At 44.9% G+C, this 17217-nt stretch overlaps 1 protein-coding gene and 1 pseudogene across 1 annotated transcript; one reads left to right on the top strand and one right to left on the bottom strand.

Moving 5' to 3' along the window:
- Positions 1 to 3554: 3554 nt before the first annotated feature.
- LOC124667649 lies at positions 3555 to 6355 on the top strand (annotated as a pseudogene).
- Positions 6356 to 8304: 1949 nt separating this feature from the next.
- Positions 8305 to 9799, bottom strand: LOC124661418 (ATP synthase small subunit 6-A, mitochondrial-like). The gene is made up of 2 exons (XM_047199273.1): positions 9510 to 9799; positions 8305 to 8500 (listed from the first exon to the last, which is right to left on the bottom strand). The coding sequence occupies exon 1, from the start codon at positions 9681 to 9683 to the stop codon at positions 9516 to 9518; it is 168 nt and encodes a 55-aa protein (XP_047055229.1). The 5' UTR covers positions 9684 to 9799; the 3' UTR covers positions 8305 to 8500; positions 9510 to 9515.
- Between the last annotated feature and the right edge of the window lie 7418 nt (positions 9800 to 17217).

Here is a 17217-nt window from a genome sequence, read left to right as displayed (position 1 = left end):
TATCAAATTTGCCTCACTCTATGTAAGTTAAAATCAGAGTGATTATTTATTTAATTGAATCTATTTATATCGAAAGACATTTTGAAGAGGAGGTTCAGACGTCTGGCGTGGGAGCAGCGGTGGAGATCCTCAATCGCCATGGAGGCACAGCGGGCGGCGCCCGCTCTGGCCATTTACGACCACTGCAGTTGACGGAGGCGGCATGGGTACCTCGGTGTTTTGGCGGCGGCGCGTGCAACCTGGGACAGGAGGGTCTGATCTGAGCCTAGATGGGCTTGGTTGGGCCATGCACTCTATGTCGACTGGGTGGCCCCGCAGTATGAGGAATCCATGTTGGTGGTGGTCTCCTCTTTCGTCCGAGAGGATCGGCGGGTCTCACGATCCTTCATTTAGTCCCAGACGGTGAGGCGTGGCTGCTAGTGAAAGTCGGCTTGGACTTTGGTCATGGCGGAGCCTATTCGTCGATACCTTGTTGAAGGCATTGTCTCTACAGTTTGCGTTTCTTCTCGCATGGGATGCTCCGGGGGTAAACCCCAGACCCGGGTCTCCCGTATCAGACGATAGCAGCACACGGCGTTGTTCTACCTGTTGGGGCATCATTTTTTGAGCAGACAACGGATGGTGGTGGTGCTGAGGTGGAGCGGTGTGATTTTGCTGTGTTGGCGTCGTCTAGTCTCAGCGGCATGGTGCAGCGGTGTCTCGGAATGCAGTGTGATGAATGTGCGTGGGATGATGGTGTCATCTGGCGTCGTGCCGGCGTCGATGGAAGGCCTGGCAAGGTCAATGCAATCACTCTTGGAGATGGATTCACAAAAGATGATGGTGGCGATTCTGCGGCATATACAATGGTGTGCGTTGAGGTTCTAGTAGACTGGTTGTGCTTGTCACCTGCCAATGGGCTACTTGAGCAGACACTTAGTTTTTAGATGATGTGTGTTGGTGTGAGGGCAGGGTACTGGCCCTATTTCTTGATCGCCGCCTTCGTCATTCTTGTAAGTTTAGCGAGTTGTCTACGATGGTTGCTTCGAGCTGATCTTTGTATTTCCCTTGTAAGGCTTTTGTGAATAATCTAATAAATAAAAAGTGTGTGCATCTTTCGAATGCAGAGGCTGAAGCGATACTTCCATTTCAAAGCAAAATCTATTTTAATGCAATTTTTGAATCATAGGCATCAACCAAAATAGCAAAAAGAAAGCACAGGAAAATAAGTACACGGTGCAGTTTTGAAATCCAGGCATCAGTCAGAATAGCTAACAGGGGATGATACGTACACGGTCAGTTTTGGAATCATAGGCATCAATCAGAATAGCAAAAGAAAAAGAAAAAAGGATAAAATAAGTACACGAGCAGTTTTGGCTGACTACAATCGGAGAAAATATTAGCAACATTGCATAACGGATATAAGGTAAAATATTTATATAGAAGGAGGTAATATATATATGTATATAGACAGTCGCGAAGACTTGATTTGTACATAGTCTTTCCTACCATAGAGATAATATAAATAGACCCCGAATCAAAGTCTTGATGGGTACACAAAGTATTTCTTCATGAGTTGGCATGGAAAATCTAGGCCGGAAAGTTAATTAGAGGCAACTGAAGACGTGTAACAGGTCATAAAGTACAAAAAAAAGTCCTACTAAGTCGCACATTCAAGTGTTAGTTACACATTAATTAAATGTCAATAGTTGTTAGCCCAATAAATGCGTGTCACTCAGTCGCACACTATGGGCGATGCATGATTGGCGGTAGAAGTCACCGAAGCTAGCTATAACAAAGACGAAGGCGATCGAGGTCGTGGATGCCCGAGAGAAATGGTCCAGTGTTGGGCGTATATATATGTATATGTATATTGATCGTGATATATACAACGGCAACGACGGGTCCTCCTCCCTCTCAAGCGCGTGCACTCCGTCTCTAACAGGTTTGCTTTTCCTCCTCGTTCCCCTTCCTTCTAATATCTAGCTAGAGTTCTGTCTCGGTTTTCTTGCGAATTTGTGTTTCTGTTTCGTTGCTTTGGAGATTAGCTTTCTTCAGCTCGACACATGGGAGTTTATGTAGGAGTGGCTTATATTGCAAGTGTTTTCTTCTTTTATGAATACGTGGCCCTTAAAACTACTCATATATAGTATATAGACACCGGAAATTCAATTCGGCTCCCGGGTGCGTATGCTCCCTCTACCAAAAAATCATATTTCGAAATGTTAAAAAATTTAGATAAAAATTGAAACATGTACATCTCCATAATGTATGTGCATTCACCAAGTTTCACGAAAAATCAATATTTTTTGTGGTGTATGTAAAAAGGAGAAACTTTATCTTGTGAAAAACATTATTTTTAGCAATGAATTTTATCTTTTTTACACACGTCACATGATAAGTTGATTTGTTATGAAACGACTTTGTGAACGCGTAGCACGTGAAGATGTACGTACGAATTTTTTGTTTCAATTTTTTGAAATTTAAAATATACGTAAGATGCATTTCAAAATATAGGGAGCATATGCACCCATGTTCCAAAACACCACTCCCGACACATCACATACTTTAAAAATATACTCCTATGTAGAAAGAGGGTGAGATAAGATGACTATAGAACATAATAAATAACACAATACATTAAATCACATAGTATAAGTTAATAATCACTATGGTAGTAAATAAACTAGCAACATACTCCATGCATGCTCAAGTAAGTGGACGCGTGGATTTTCCAACACAGATTATCAAGTGGGGAGAAAATTGCATTGCAAAGATGCAAACCAATATCTTTTTCCTCTTTAATTCTTTTACCTTCAATGAGTTAAGCACGTGCAGAAAATTAAGATAACATGCGCTATATATTATTGGATTTGATTTTCATGCGATAAGAGAGAAGCAATTTTTGCTACTTTAAAGTGCATTAAAAAGATAGAAATACCCTTTTTAATGGACAAAGTTTGGGGCTAAACGTTCACTTATTTAAAAACGGGAGAGTATACATGTTAGTACTCTAAGTTACTCTCCACTATTGTCAATCTAAGGATAAGTTCATCAATACTTTGTATTGTTGGAATGGAACCGTGTACAGATTAGAATTTAAGTACTACAAGTCCATTCTCCCTAGTTGTATGTGTGAAATGTTCAGATCTACGAGCCATCTAAGGTACTGCGTGCGTAGGATGAGAACATCACCTTGCACCACTTTTTTTTTGCGAATTAAGAGCTTTCATTAATCAAAAAAAGGGATTACAATCATGCTGTAAGATGGTTGTATGCATCTTTTCAATAAAGTGACCCACCCTCTATTTGTGGGAGGGGAGCCATGTGGGTTTGAGTCTCTACGCATGAGTACTAATTTATCATTGGTGTGTGCATCAGTGATGGTCTGTGATGACCAGAGCCTAGAAGCAGGTTATAAGACCGTCAAAAAATAGGTTCCACCCATATGTAGTAAAATTTAAATATTAAGAAACAATACATGTTCATGTCTCTTTTTTAAACATCCTTCTATAAATAAAATCTTCCTTATGTTGTATAAATTAATGATAGTTTCACCAAAATTGAGTTAGTTGATGCATTATATAACTTGTTCGGTGTTGTGTTCCAGCAGCAAATGGCAGAGGCTATACTCCTCGCGGTGTCAAAGATTGGGACAGTGGCTTTAAATGAAGCAGTCTCATCTGTCATGGAAAAGTTGTCAAGGAAGGTTGATAATCTAAAGGAACTGCCGTTAAAGGTGAAAAGAATTGAGAAAGAGCTGATGACGATGAATGCTGCAATTCAAGATGTAGGTACCACACATCTGAGCAACAATGTGATCAAGACTTGGATTGCACATGTGAGGAAGCTGGCCTACCATGTGGAGGATGTAATTGACAAGTATTCGTATGAGGCCATCAAGCTCAAGGAAGAAGGCTTCCTCAATCGTTATGCCGTGAGAGTTTCACCCCATGTAAAGGTTTTCAGTAGGATTGCTGATGAGGTGGTAGAGATCGAGGAGGAGATCCGGCACGTCAAAGAACTGCAGAGAGAATGGAGTAGCACAATCCACCTCTCCAAAAATGAGCATGTGGAACCTGATCGTAGGTGGTCTGGAAGCTGCTATCCAGAGCTTGTTAGTGATGAGGATCTTGTGGGAATTGAGGAGAACAGGAGCAGGTTGACCGAATGGCTGGCCACCGATGAGGAAGAAAGCACGGTGATCACAGTTTCTGGTATGGGAGGCTTGGGGAAAACCACCCTTGTGAAAAATGTGTATGATCGGGAGAAAGCCAAGTTCCCTGATGCACATGCTTGGATTGTGGTGTCACAGGCATATGATGTGGTTGATCTGTTGGGGAGGTTGCTCTCCGAGATACGGCGGCACACGGAGAAGTTTTCACCGCTGCCGCCTATGGTAACAGGCGGCAAAGAAAATGTATATGAGTTAACAGAGGCAATAAAGAAGACACTCCAAGACAGGAGATGCCTGGTGGTGCTTGATGATGTGTGGGACAAAAAAGCATACACTCAGATGTGCAGTGCATTCCAGGGTGTCCAGGGAAGTCGTGTTATCATCACAACACGCAAGGAAGACGTTGCGTCTCTCGCTCCCCTGAGACGTCGCCTGCTACTCCAGCCACTGGGCAGAGCCGAGTCATTCAAGCTGTTCTGCTCTAGGGCTTTCCACAACATCCCTTACCGCAACTGCCCTCCAGAGCTCCAGACGGTGGCCGTCGCCGTTGTTGAGAGGTGCCATGGCCTGCCATTAGCCATTGTATCTTCAGGCAGCCTAATGTCCACGAAGCTACTGACGGGTGACGCCTGGAACCAGATGTACAATCGTCTCCAAAGCGAGCTGCGTGACAACGACCATGTGCAGGCTATACTTAACCTAAGCTACCATGACTTGCCAGGTGATCTCAGGAATTGCTTCCTGTACTGCAGCCTGTTCCCTGAAGACTATGCCATGCCACGGGAGAGCCTGGTGCGGATGTGGGTTGCCGAAGGGTTCGCAACCCAGAAAGACAACAACAGCACGCCCGAGGAAGTTGCCGAGTGGAATCTCATGGAGCTCATCGGCCGCAACATGCTGGAGGTTGTGGAGAGGGATGAGCTCAACAGGGTCAGCACCTGCAAGATGCATGACATCGTCCGCGACCTGGCTCTTGCCGTCGCTAAAGAGGAGAGGTTCGGATCCGCTAATGACCAGGGCGAAATGATGCGCATGGATAGAGAGGTCCGCCGGTTCTCAACATCTGGTTGGACAGACGGTAACACGGCTGCTGCAGGAGTGGAATTCCCACGGCTCCGGACTGTCATCTCACTCAGCGCGGCTTCCTCCTCTGCCAACATGATTTCCTCGGTTCTGTCCGGATCCAACTACCTCACCGTTCTCGAGCTCCAAGACTCTGCAATCAACCAAGTGCCGGCGTCCATCGGGAATCTGTTCAATCTACGCTACATCGGCTTAAGGCGCACCAATGTTCAGTCACTGCCAGATACCGTCGAAAAGCTCTCTAACCTTCAGACACTAGACATCAAGCAGACGAGAGTAGAGCATCTTCCACCAGGAATTGTCAAGGTCGAGAAGCTACGTCACCTCTTGGCTGACAGGTTTGCTGACGAGAAGCAGACGGAGTTTCGCTACTTCATAGGAGTGGAAGCACCTGAAATGATCTCCAACTTGCAAGAGCTGCAGACTCTTGAGACCGCTCATGCCAGCAAAGACCTGTCCCTACAGCTCAAGAAGATGAGTAAGCTGCAGACCGTTTGGATTGACAACATCAATGCATCCAACTGTAAAGACCTTTTCGATGCCCTCTCAAGTATGCCCCTACTCTCGAGCTTACTCCTTTCTGCATCTGATGAGAAGGAGATATTTAGCTTCCAAGCCCTCAAGCCGGTCTCCAAGATGCTCCACAGGCTAATCATCCGAGGTGGCTGGGCCGATGGGACACTCAAGTGCCCTATATTTCAGGGCCATGGGAAGTATCTCAGGTATCTGGCTCTAAGTTGGTGTGATCTTGGGAAAGAAGACCCGCTGCAGCAGTTAGCATCTCATGTGCCAGATCTCACTTATCTCAGCCTTAACCGGGTGAGCAGTGCTGGCATATTGGTTCTTTCTGCAGACTGCTTTCCACAGCTCAAGACCCTCGTCTTAAAGAACATGCCCAATGTCCAGCAATTGGTGATTGAAAAGCGTGCCATTCCATGCATTGACGGGATCTACATGGTGTCACTCCAGGGGATGAGTATTGTCCCTCAAGGCATTGAATCCCTTAGATCCTTGAAGAAGCTCTGGATGCTGCATCTGCACAGGGACTTCATGGCTCAGTGGATTCAGAACCAGATGCACTACAGGATGAAGCATGTTCCAGAGCTCCGTATCTAGCCTAGGAGCGGCAGTCTACAGTCCCTTGTATTTTACATATTTTTGGTGTGCATGCTTTGAGCTATTTGTAATAAGCCTTATGGCATTGTGATAGTAACTCTTTTGTTTTGTCAACTACATATTTTCATGAGTTAATGTTTGTTGTTCCTTACAAATAATCCTGAAACATTGGCATTTCTTGCCATCAGGAAATGGAATGAGTGAGTTTGTTTTCTTACATATAAAAGCTATCACTGCTTGTTTTGCTTCAAGCCATGTACAGGCCAATTACTACCAAATCATTTATTATCCCTTCTCTATGTTTCTAGCTAGCGCACTGCATTACTACCTGTTTGGAGCCCATCATGAGTAGTCTCAATTCATTTTTTTTTAATGAAATAGCAAAGCTTGGCATGGTTTATCCCCGAATTGCTTGCAGAAAGTGGTTCAAGATGAATGCTTCTCCATCCTCTTAATATTAGAAACACAGAGCACCAAATATATCCTTAGCTAAACTTACACAACTGAGCTAATACAGAACCAAACCCAGTACTGATATCGATGCCCCTTCAGTAGCCGTTACCATTCCGTACAACAACAAAGGATTGCCGATAGCAAATCTAGAATTACACATCAAAAAAACAGTACGCAAAACTCCATTATGATTCAATGAGCTGCACTACAAAACATTAAAAATTGCAAGCAAGCGGCTATGACAAAACTGAATCTGATGTGCAAGAATGTTACCATAACAGCAAACGATCTGGTCGAATAGCGAGAACACCAGTCACCTCCTTGTAAATGTTGTCCGCAACACATAACCACACAGTAGGAAGGAAACAAGATATCACATTGATGCAATTAATTAGGTGAGAACCTGCCGCATCCATTCCTTCAACCCAGCCTGGAAGGAACAAAATGATCAACTGTCAGGGACATGATCCTAGTAGTTGGCAGTGGGGAACGAGCCAACATGACTTCATGACATCCAGCGAAAGCAGCGCTAGGAAGATCTCGCTTCAGAGGAATCCTTTCTTGTTGCCCATGTCCGTAAACTTAGTCATCTTGCTGGCTGGTACCTTGATGCCGATCTCTCAAAAAAACAAAAACAAAAAAACTCGATTGTGCTGCTATTTTTTGACATTGATCTGAAAACACCTGAATTAGACACACGGATCCAAGTACTTTTTCTGCTTCCTGTTTTGTAGAACCAGAGGATGTCAAGAAGATACGGCAGAATGTAGCTATCATCCAAGACAGCCGATTCTTTAAGACTGTATCCATGTCTAGCTTGATTTGTAGTATGAGTCCGATTTCACTAATGAACTCCTCTACAGGCACAGAGGTGAACCTCGTTAGGGTGTCGACAACCAGCCAGGGAAGCTGACTCTCCAGCAGCATTACTGGAGGCAGCTTCTAAACCAGTCATTGTGGATACAAGCATCACCATAGTGTTTTTTTCTAGGCATCAGATAACATGCTTGCCACAGCTAGCAAGCCATTTCTCTCAGGTCTTGCTATTGACACTAGCCAAGTCCTGTCAAATAGTACTAGTCCATTTTAGTTCATTTCATAAAAACAGAATCTACTTGACATTATATATTATAATCTACAGGTATCAATATCGTAACTAACTAACTTTTCATTTGCGTGCATCTGACAAACTAGCTCCACCATGTAATTAAAAGAAATGTCAACTTAATTATACAAAATCAGATGCAATGTTAATTTGCAGTTGGATTATCGTCCGTTATCTATGGCTGGTCATAAAATACACAAATAGGATTTACACAGATAGAACATTTTAAACTGGAATGAAGAACCTCCTCCAACATCACAGAACCACACACAGCAAATACAGGATTACATGTGAAAACAATGCAAAACGAGGCTCCAATGTGAATCAAACAAAGCAGCAGAACAAATATTAGACAAGTTGAACCCCCATGTAGATCTTGTCACCCGGCACATAACCAAACAAGCGTCATGAAACGCTTAAAATTAATTTCTTGGTTTAGGTATCCAGAAACCTCTTATTACAAAAAATACAATAGAAGAAACTTTGGTAGCCTAAGGCATGTATCCGGTGGGTTCATCCACATAACATATAAAAACTGCCGGCAATGTTGATGCAACTAATTCGGTGACATTTCCCCTCACGCCAACCTGGAGGAAACAAAAATAACCAATCTGTGAGTGCACGATCCTAGTAAGTAGCACATATGCTGCATACATGTTTTAATTGAAGAACAATATTACTTTGACACAAACCCATGGTCAGCTACACATCAAACAGCAAAATAAAGAGTCCAGTATTCATGCCAATACCACATAGGATTAATGATGACAGCAAACTAGAACCCTGAAGCATTTCAACGACGCCATTCCATTTGTGAGAAGGAAAAAAGCGCAACACCGCACCCACTGTTTGTAACAACAAAACGTGTTACCAGAATTCATCTCAGGAAGAATAGCTGGCTAGGACAGTCAGGAAAGAGAACTCTAGGTATATGACCAGACATAGAGAGCCAAAACAAGGAGCTCTGCAGAAGATTATCTTGTTCACAGCAATATCAAACCGGAATTACTGACAAAAGCAAAGTAGATTTCTGAAGCATGTAGAGAATGTAACTGTTAGAAGGAAACGCTCAACACCATGCCCCTTGTTGATAGCAGCAAAATGGGTAGCTAGCGATTTATCCGAAGGTAAAGAGAGCTGAGCCGACGGTGAGGAAGACTCTAGACGTGGCCATGATTTGGAGGTACCACACCCTCCGTAACTACAGACTGAAACAACCGCAATAACTTGCGCATGCAGGCGCTAAGGAGAGGACGAAATGGTGCGTAGCGTACCACCGCATTAATGGCATGAGCTGCTACATATCCACACAAAACATAGGTATGTATCTGCACTCGAACGGTGAAGCCATAGGGGTCAACACAAACAACGCAATTGCAGATCCTAGTTCAGTGTTGCCTCGTTTAACCTCGGCGTATCATCATTCGCGTAGCACTACGAGATCTAGCCTGACAAAGCGCGACTGGCGTGGCGCCGGAATCTGGCAGGAGGGGGGCACGACGCTGGATCGAATCGGTTTCACGCGAGGACCTAATCAGGCACCGGATCGGGGTTGGCGGGGGAGGGGAGGGAGGCGGAGTTGGCTGGCAGGCTCACCTGAGGTCAGCGCTTGTGCTCCTGGACGAACTTGGAGTTCTTGAGGTCCTCCTCGGTGAAGCCGGCGGTGAGCTTGGTGATGAGGATGCCGGTGACGGCGAAGCCGGCGAGGAAGGGCCAGTTGCGGCCCCACTCCCGCTTGAAGAACACGGGCCACGGGTCGAACTTGGCCATCTCCGATCCGCTCTCCGGCGATTCCTCTCCTGCTGCTGCTCCGCTCGTCGGGATCGAGGTGAGGTCTGGTTGTTGCGGCGACCGTAGGAATGGGGACGGAGATGGAGAGGGTGTGGCCGTGTGGGGTTGTGCGGGTGGTTGGGCTGACCTAGTCTGTCTCCTCAAGCAGGGCCGGGCCGGGCCGTTCATCAAGTCCAGTACTATGCGGGCCTAAAAATTACAATATTGCTCTTTTCCATGCCCCTCACCTTTTAAAAACAAACTAATTTTAGCCAACAGTTAACGGCCCGCATAGTATTTCGAATTTGGAAATTTTTGAAACAACCAAACTAATGGGCCAACAGTTTCCCCTTAGCGATGGTTATAAACCATCGCTAACGGGTGACGGTTAGCCGCTCCCGGGGGGCTTGCATAGCCAAAGTCTATGTGAAGGTGATAGATGAAAGCGATCACTTACTATAGCGCGAGAATGTGTTGTCTAGGCACGCCGACACCAATGTTGCAAACAAAAAAAATAGGTTGAACCAAGAAAATACATGGAAACACTTTAAAAAGGGGAGAGAAATAGAAAAAACATTGTTCTTGAGAGTCTGCAAAAAATGATATTCCCTTCATCTATGAATACTTCAACTCAAACCTCCTGAATGAGTTGGTCGAAGCTTGGCATGACCTGGCAGGTTGATGGCAATCGATTGTGCATAATCTAGAGAGGTAAAGAGGAGTGGCGTAAGTGAAAGAGCAAGGTCTATACCCTGTGTTTTGTGTGTTTGATAACAACACTTGAATGAATTTAACTGTGTGCATGGATTGTCTTTGATAGATTTGCAGGTGCACGGTGCCCTCGCTGAACACTTCATGATCGGAAGACTGAAGCGTAGCTTATAGGTTTTCTGGTTTTGTGTGTGTGTCGCGAGGTGACGTGGTTGGAGAGGGAAAGAGAAAACTGCAGATTCTGCCTGACCGGTACTACCGGTACTAGGAGTTGTAGTACTACTACCCTATTGGTACCGCCTGAGGTACCGCTCTGGGTGTTTTGCACTGAAAAGTCACACAGAGTGTGTTACGGTACATCTACGGTACCATGAGCAGAAGTACCACTTGCAAGCGGTAGTACCGCCTTGGTACCGCTTAGGTACCGTCACTCAAGTTACGGCACTACCGCGTTGGTACCGTTGAGGTACCGCTTAGGTACCGTCACTCAAGTTACGGCACTACCGCGTTGGTACCGTTGAGGTACCGCGTGGAGTCTAGGGCTCGGAGAGGCCCTAGCGGTACCGCTAGCGGTACTACCGCTTTGAGCCCACGTGGCGAATCTGTGGGGGAATTTCAAACCCATAGCGGTACTACCGCTTGCCTAAGCGGTAGTACCGGTTGTGTGGGATCTGCACATAACGGTTGGATCTTCCCCAGCTCGATTTTATCTCTTCTCCTTCTCTCTCTTCCATTATTGCTGAGCTCAAACCTTGAAGATCTCCCTACCTACCCAACCAGTCTTGCTCAAACTTTGTGTAGTGGTGGAGGAGGCCCCGATCTATAGTTCTACCAAGAGGGAAATCACCAATACCAGCTAGTCCTTAGTGGATCTTGGAGTTAGGGTTCATATGGTGGGATCTTGGAGGAAGTGCTCCTATGGAGGCTAGCTTGGAGTTGTGCTAGCCCCATAGGGTGTTGCGAGCCTCCGGTGTTTGTGGAGCTCGCCCCAACCTTGTGAAGGAACCGCCGCCTCGATCGGCTACTTAGTGGAGAAGAGGAAGCTCCTTCGTGGGCCTTTCTCGAGGAATAAGGTGAGGCCTTCCTTCGTGGTGTGGCCGTCTAGCCTTCATGGCTAGCACCTCCTTAACGCAGACGTACTCTCTTTTGTGGGAGGAACTGTAGGAAACAAACCTCGCCTCGTCCCCGGTCGTCCCGCTCCCTAACTTTACTATCTTGCTTGGTTCCTTTACTTGTTGCACTAGCCTAGGATCATACTAGGAACACCCCTATCACCAAAGCAATCACCTTTACTTCCGCATCGCATAAAAATTGAAAAAGACATAAAAATTGTGTAGCGCCCATTCACACCCCTCTCGTTCGCTACGATCCATTCAGTAAGACAATGTTCATGGATATCTTTGTGATGGCGGCCTGAAACATTTGGAAAGAAAAGGAATACTCTTATGTTCAATGGTATCATACCGGACGATGTAAGCTCTTGGCGACGAAGATTCAAAGAGGACTTTCTACTCCTAGTACACAAAGCTAGAGAATATCTTCATCTTTTTATTTCTGAGTTCACGAAAAACCTATAACTTTACCCTAGAGTCTCTCCTCTATGTCTCTACGTACATATGTAACCTTGTTTGTATGCTAATACATTAAGAGGCAGTACGAAAATGTGATCGTCTTAAAAAAAACCCTCCTAAATGAGCCAGATGAAGAGCGTTGGAACCAACCAATCTGGTAGTCCAGGTCATTTTCTTCCTCAAACGGCTAGGCTTGACTCGAGCCCGATTCTCATCAAAGGAGATGTTAACATTAGAGATCTAGTGAAGAATGTCGATGAATGGAGTTGGTTGCGCAACGTGTAAACTTGGCCACTACATGACAACACGGGAGAATGGCGGTTTCCCGAGGCATTGACAACGAAGTGATCAAGCCCTTCCATAGCTCAAATCCATGCCAAGGTGATGGATGAAGGCAGTCACCTACCATAGAGTGGGAGAGTGTTGTCTCGACCGACGTGAAACGAAGAATCAACTGTAAAATCAAGAAAAGACATGGACACGTGAAGAAAGATAAAATAGAAACACTTTGTTGTTCTTGAGAATCTGACTTCACAAACAGTATATAGAAAAGTATACATTCCTTTTCATTTATCAATTGTATACCATAGAAGATAGCAGAGAAGTGTTGGAACCAGCTAGCTAGCCAGGTAGGGTGGGGTCGTCTTCTTCTTCCTCATACGACCAGGCTCGAATCGACCATCCCCAGACGAAACCACCTTCCGATTCGAATCCCTGGAATCGAAGAGAAAAAGCTCACAGCGAAGCAGTATGCTAGCATACGAGAGACACAAAATTGACACTGCCAGCCCCAGCCCCAGCCCCGAATGCTCCGCGCCTTCCTAGGGTTTCGCCACCCATCGGAGATCTCGCCCAGATGCCGCTCCACGAGGCGCCCTCCAAGCGGGTCACCAGCTCCCGCCACCACGCCGCCGTGGCCGCGCCCGGCGGCGTGGGCTAGCCCCCGCAGCAGCGCCCGCTGCTGTCCACAACTGGCGCGTGGTTGACGTGGGACGTAGAAATCTCTGTGGTGTAGCTTTTCTTCGTTCCCCGGCAACGGCGCCAGAAAAATCCTTGCTGTTGGCGTGGTAGTAGTTAACACACGTCCGTTGGAAACCCCAAGAGGAAGGTGTGATGCGTACAGCAGCGAGTTTTCCCTCAGTATGAAACCAAGGTTATCGAACCAGTCGGAGTCAAGGAACACATGAAGGTTGTTGGTGACGGAGTGTAGTGCGGCGCAACACCAGGGATTCCGGCGCCAACGTGGAACCTGCACAACACAATCAAAGTACTTTGCCCCAACGTAACGATGAGGTTGTCAATCTCACCGGCTTGCTCTGTAAACAAAGGATTAGATGTATAGTGTGGATGATGATGTTTGTTTGCGAAGAACGAGTAAAGAACAAGTATTGCGGTAGATTGTATTTCGGATGTAAAGAATGGACCGGGGTCCACAGTTCACTAGTGGTGTCTCTCCCATAAGATAAACATGTTGGGTGAACAAATTACAGTTGGGCAATTGACAAATAAAGAAGGCATAACAATGCACATACATATATCATGATGAGTACTATGAGATTTAATCAGGGCATTATGACAAAGTACATAGACCGCTATCCAGCATGCATCTATGCCTAAAAAGTCCACCTTGAGGTTATCATCCGAACCCCTTCCAGTATTAAGTTGCAAACAACAGACAATTGCATTAAGTATGGTGCGTAATGTAATCAACACAAATATCCTTAGACAAAGCATTGATGTTTTATCCCTAGTGGCAACAGCACATACACAACCTTAGAACTTTCTGCCACTATCCCAGATTCAATGGAGGCATGAACCCACTATCGAGCATAAATACTCCCTCTTGGATTTACAAGTATCAACTTGGCCAGAGCCTCTACTAGCAACGGAGAGCATGCAAGAACATAAACAACATATATGATAGATTGATAATCAACTTGACATAGTATTCAATATTCATCGGATCCCAACAAACACAACATGTAGCATTACAAATAGATGATCTTGATCATGATAGGCAGCTCACAAGATCTAACATGATAGCACAATGAGGAGAAGACAACCATCTAGCTACTTGCTATGGACCCATAGTCCGAGGGTGGACTACTCACACATCAATCCGGAGGCGATCATGGCGATGAAGAGACCTCCGAGAGATGATTCCCCTCTCCGGCGAGGTGCCGGAGGCGATCTCTCGAATCCCCGAGATGGGATTGGCGGCGGCGGCGTCTCTGGAATGTTTTCCGTATCGTGGCTCTCGGTACTGGGGGTTTCGCGACGAAGGCTTTAAGTATGCGGAAGGGCGGAGTCGGAGGAGTCATGAGGGGCCCACACGCTAGGGCGGTGCGGCCTAAGGGATTATCATAAAAGTAGCATGGAACATAAGAAATTATAGATACGTTTGAGACGTATCACCCGCCGCGCTCCATGTCCGCCGTCCCCTCCTTCTCCGCGCGGAAGCCGCCCGAGCCGCTGCGTCGGGCCGTCTGATACGTCTCAAACGTATCTATAATTTCTTATGTTCCATGCTACTTTTATGATGATACTCACATGTTTTATACACACTTTATGTCATTATTATGCATTTTCCGGCACTAACCTATTGACGAGATGCCGAAGAGCCGATTGTTGTTTTCTGCTTGTTTTTGGTTTCAGAAATCCTACAAAGGAAATATTCTCGGAATTGGACGAAATCAACGCCCAGGGTCTTATTTTTCCACGAAGCTTCCAGAAGACCGAAGGGATTACGAAGTGGGGCGACGGGGCGCCGACACCACAGGGCCGCGCGGCCTGGGTGGGGCCCGCGCCGCTCCAACCCTGCCCTTCCGCCTACTTAAAGCCTTCGTCGCTAAAACCCCAGTACCGAGAGCCACGATACGAAAAACCTTCCAGAGACGCCGCCGCCGCCAATCCCATCTCGGGGGATTCAGGAGATCGCCTCCGGCACCCTGCCGGGAGAGGGGAATCATCTCCCGGAGGACTCTTCATCACCATGATCGTCTCCGGATTGATGTGTGAGTAGTTCACCCCTGGACTATGGGTCCATAGCAGTAGCTAGATGGTTGTCTTCTCCTCATTGTGCTATCATGTTAGATCTTGTGAGCTGCCTATCATGATCAAGATCATCTATTTGTAATGCTACATGTTGTGTTTGTTGGGATCCGATGAATATTGAATACTATGTCAAGTTGATTATCAATCTATCATATATGTGTTGTTTATGTTCTTGCATGCTCTCCGTTGCTAGTAGAGGCTCCGGCCAAGTTGATACTTGTAACTCCAAGAGGGAGTATTTATGCTCGATAGTGGGTTCATGCCTCCATTGAATGCGGGACGATGATGAGAAAGTTGTAAGGTTGTGGATGTGCTGTTGCCACTAGGGATAAAATATCAATGTTTTGTCTAAGGATATTTGTGTTGATTACATTACGCACCATACTTAATGCAATTGTCTGTTGTTTGCAACTCAATACTGGAAGGGGTTCGGATGATAACCTGAAGGTGGACTTTTTAGGCATAGATGCTTGCTGGATAGCGATCTATGTACTTTGTCGTAATGCCCTGATTAAATCTCATAGTAGTCATCGTGATATATGTATGTGCATTGTTATGCCTTCTCTATTTGTCAATTGCCCAACTGTAATTTGTTCACCCAACATGCTATTTATCTTATGGGAGAGACACCACTAGTGAACTCGTGGACCCGGTCCATTCTTTACATCTCAAATACAATCTAGTGCAATACTTGTTCTTTACTTGTTCTTCGCAAACAAACATCATCTTCCACACTATACATTTAATCCTTTGTTTACAGCAAGCCGGTGAGATTGACAATCTCACTGTTACGTTGGGGCAAAGTACTTTGATTGTGTTGTGCAGGTTCCATGTTGGCGCCGGAATCCCTGGTGTTGCGCCGCACTACACTCTGCCACCAACAACCTTCACATGTTCCTTGACTCCTACTGGTTCGATAACCTTGGTTTCTTACTGAGGGAAAACTTGCTGCTGTACGCATCACACCTTCCTCTTGGGTTCCCAGCGGACGTGTGTCTTGCACGCCATCAAGCAACTTTTTCTGGCGCCGTTGCCGGGGAGATCAAGACACGCTGCAAGGGGAGTCTCCCACATCCAATCTCTTTACTTTGTTTTTGTCTTGCTTTACTTTACTTTATTTACTGCTTTGTTTGCTCTTTATATCAAAAATACAAAAAAATTAGTTACTTGCATTTACTTTATTTAGTTTGCTTTATTTACTACTGCTAAAATGAATACTCCTGAGAACACTAAGTTGTGTGATTTCACTAGTTAGGCTTAATGGAAAACAACAAAAATATTAGAGATCTTTATAGTATTTATCTTGAGTTAGGACATGAGGTGTTTGAAGAGAAAATTAAAAAACCCATGGAACTTTGTTTGCAAAATAGTTGTAGCAATGTTATTAGCATGAAATCTTTGAACACTATTATTGCTAATGCTATGGAGGAATTTAAGCTTGGGGAAGCTGGTTTTGATGAGCATGATATTTTTAGTCCCCCAAGCATGGAGGAGAGAATTTACTTTGATGACACTTTTCCTCCCATTTATGATGATAGTGGTATTTTGGTGCCACCTACTATTGAGGATAAAGTTTATTATGATTATATTATGCCTCCTACATTTGATGATTATGGTGATGAGAATAATAATGATAGCTACTTTGTTGAATTTGCTCCCACTACAATTAATAGGAATGACTATGCTTATGTTGGGAGTAGTAATTATTTTATGCATGAGACTCATAATAAGAATGCTTTATGTGATAGTTATATTGTTGAGTTTGTTCATGATGCTACTGGGAATTATTATGAGAGAGGAAAATATGGTTGTAGAAATTTTCATGTCACTAAAACACCTCTCTATATGCTGAAATTTTTGAAGTTGCACTTGTTTTGTCTTCCTATGCTATTCACTTTGTTCTTCATTAACTTGTTTATTTACAAGATTCCTTTTCATAGGAAGTGGGTTAGGCTTAAATTTGTTTCATACTTGCTTTTTGATGCTCTCTTTGCTTCAACTCTCATCCTTATGCGACTGCATCATTAAATTTACTGAGCCCATTTTAATGGCTATAAAGAAAGCACTTCTTGGGAGATAACCCATGTTTTTATTTTGCTACTGTTTTGTTGAGTCTTGGAAGTTGTTACTACTGTAGCAACCTCTCCTTACCTTTATTTTATTGCATTGTTGTGTGACATAGGCATCCCAAATGGGTC

Source organism: Lolium rigidum, chromosome 6 (assembly GCF_022539505.1).
Source record: "Lolium rigidum isolate FL_2022 chromosome 6, APGP_CSIRO_Lrig_0.1, whole genome shotgun sequence".
NCBI classification, from domain to species: domain Eukaryota; kingdom Viridiplantae; phylum Streptophyta; class Magnoliopsida; order Poales; family Poaceae; genus Lolium; species Lolium rigidum.
This window is presented reverse-complemented; position numbering and strand designations above follow the sequence as displayed.

Coding starts and splice junctions, on each gene's coding strand:
- LOC124661418 (XM_047199273.1), bottom strand. CDS start 9,683: ATGGCCAAGTTCGACCCGTGGCCCGTGTTCTTCAAGCGGGAGTGGGGC.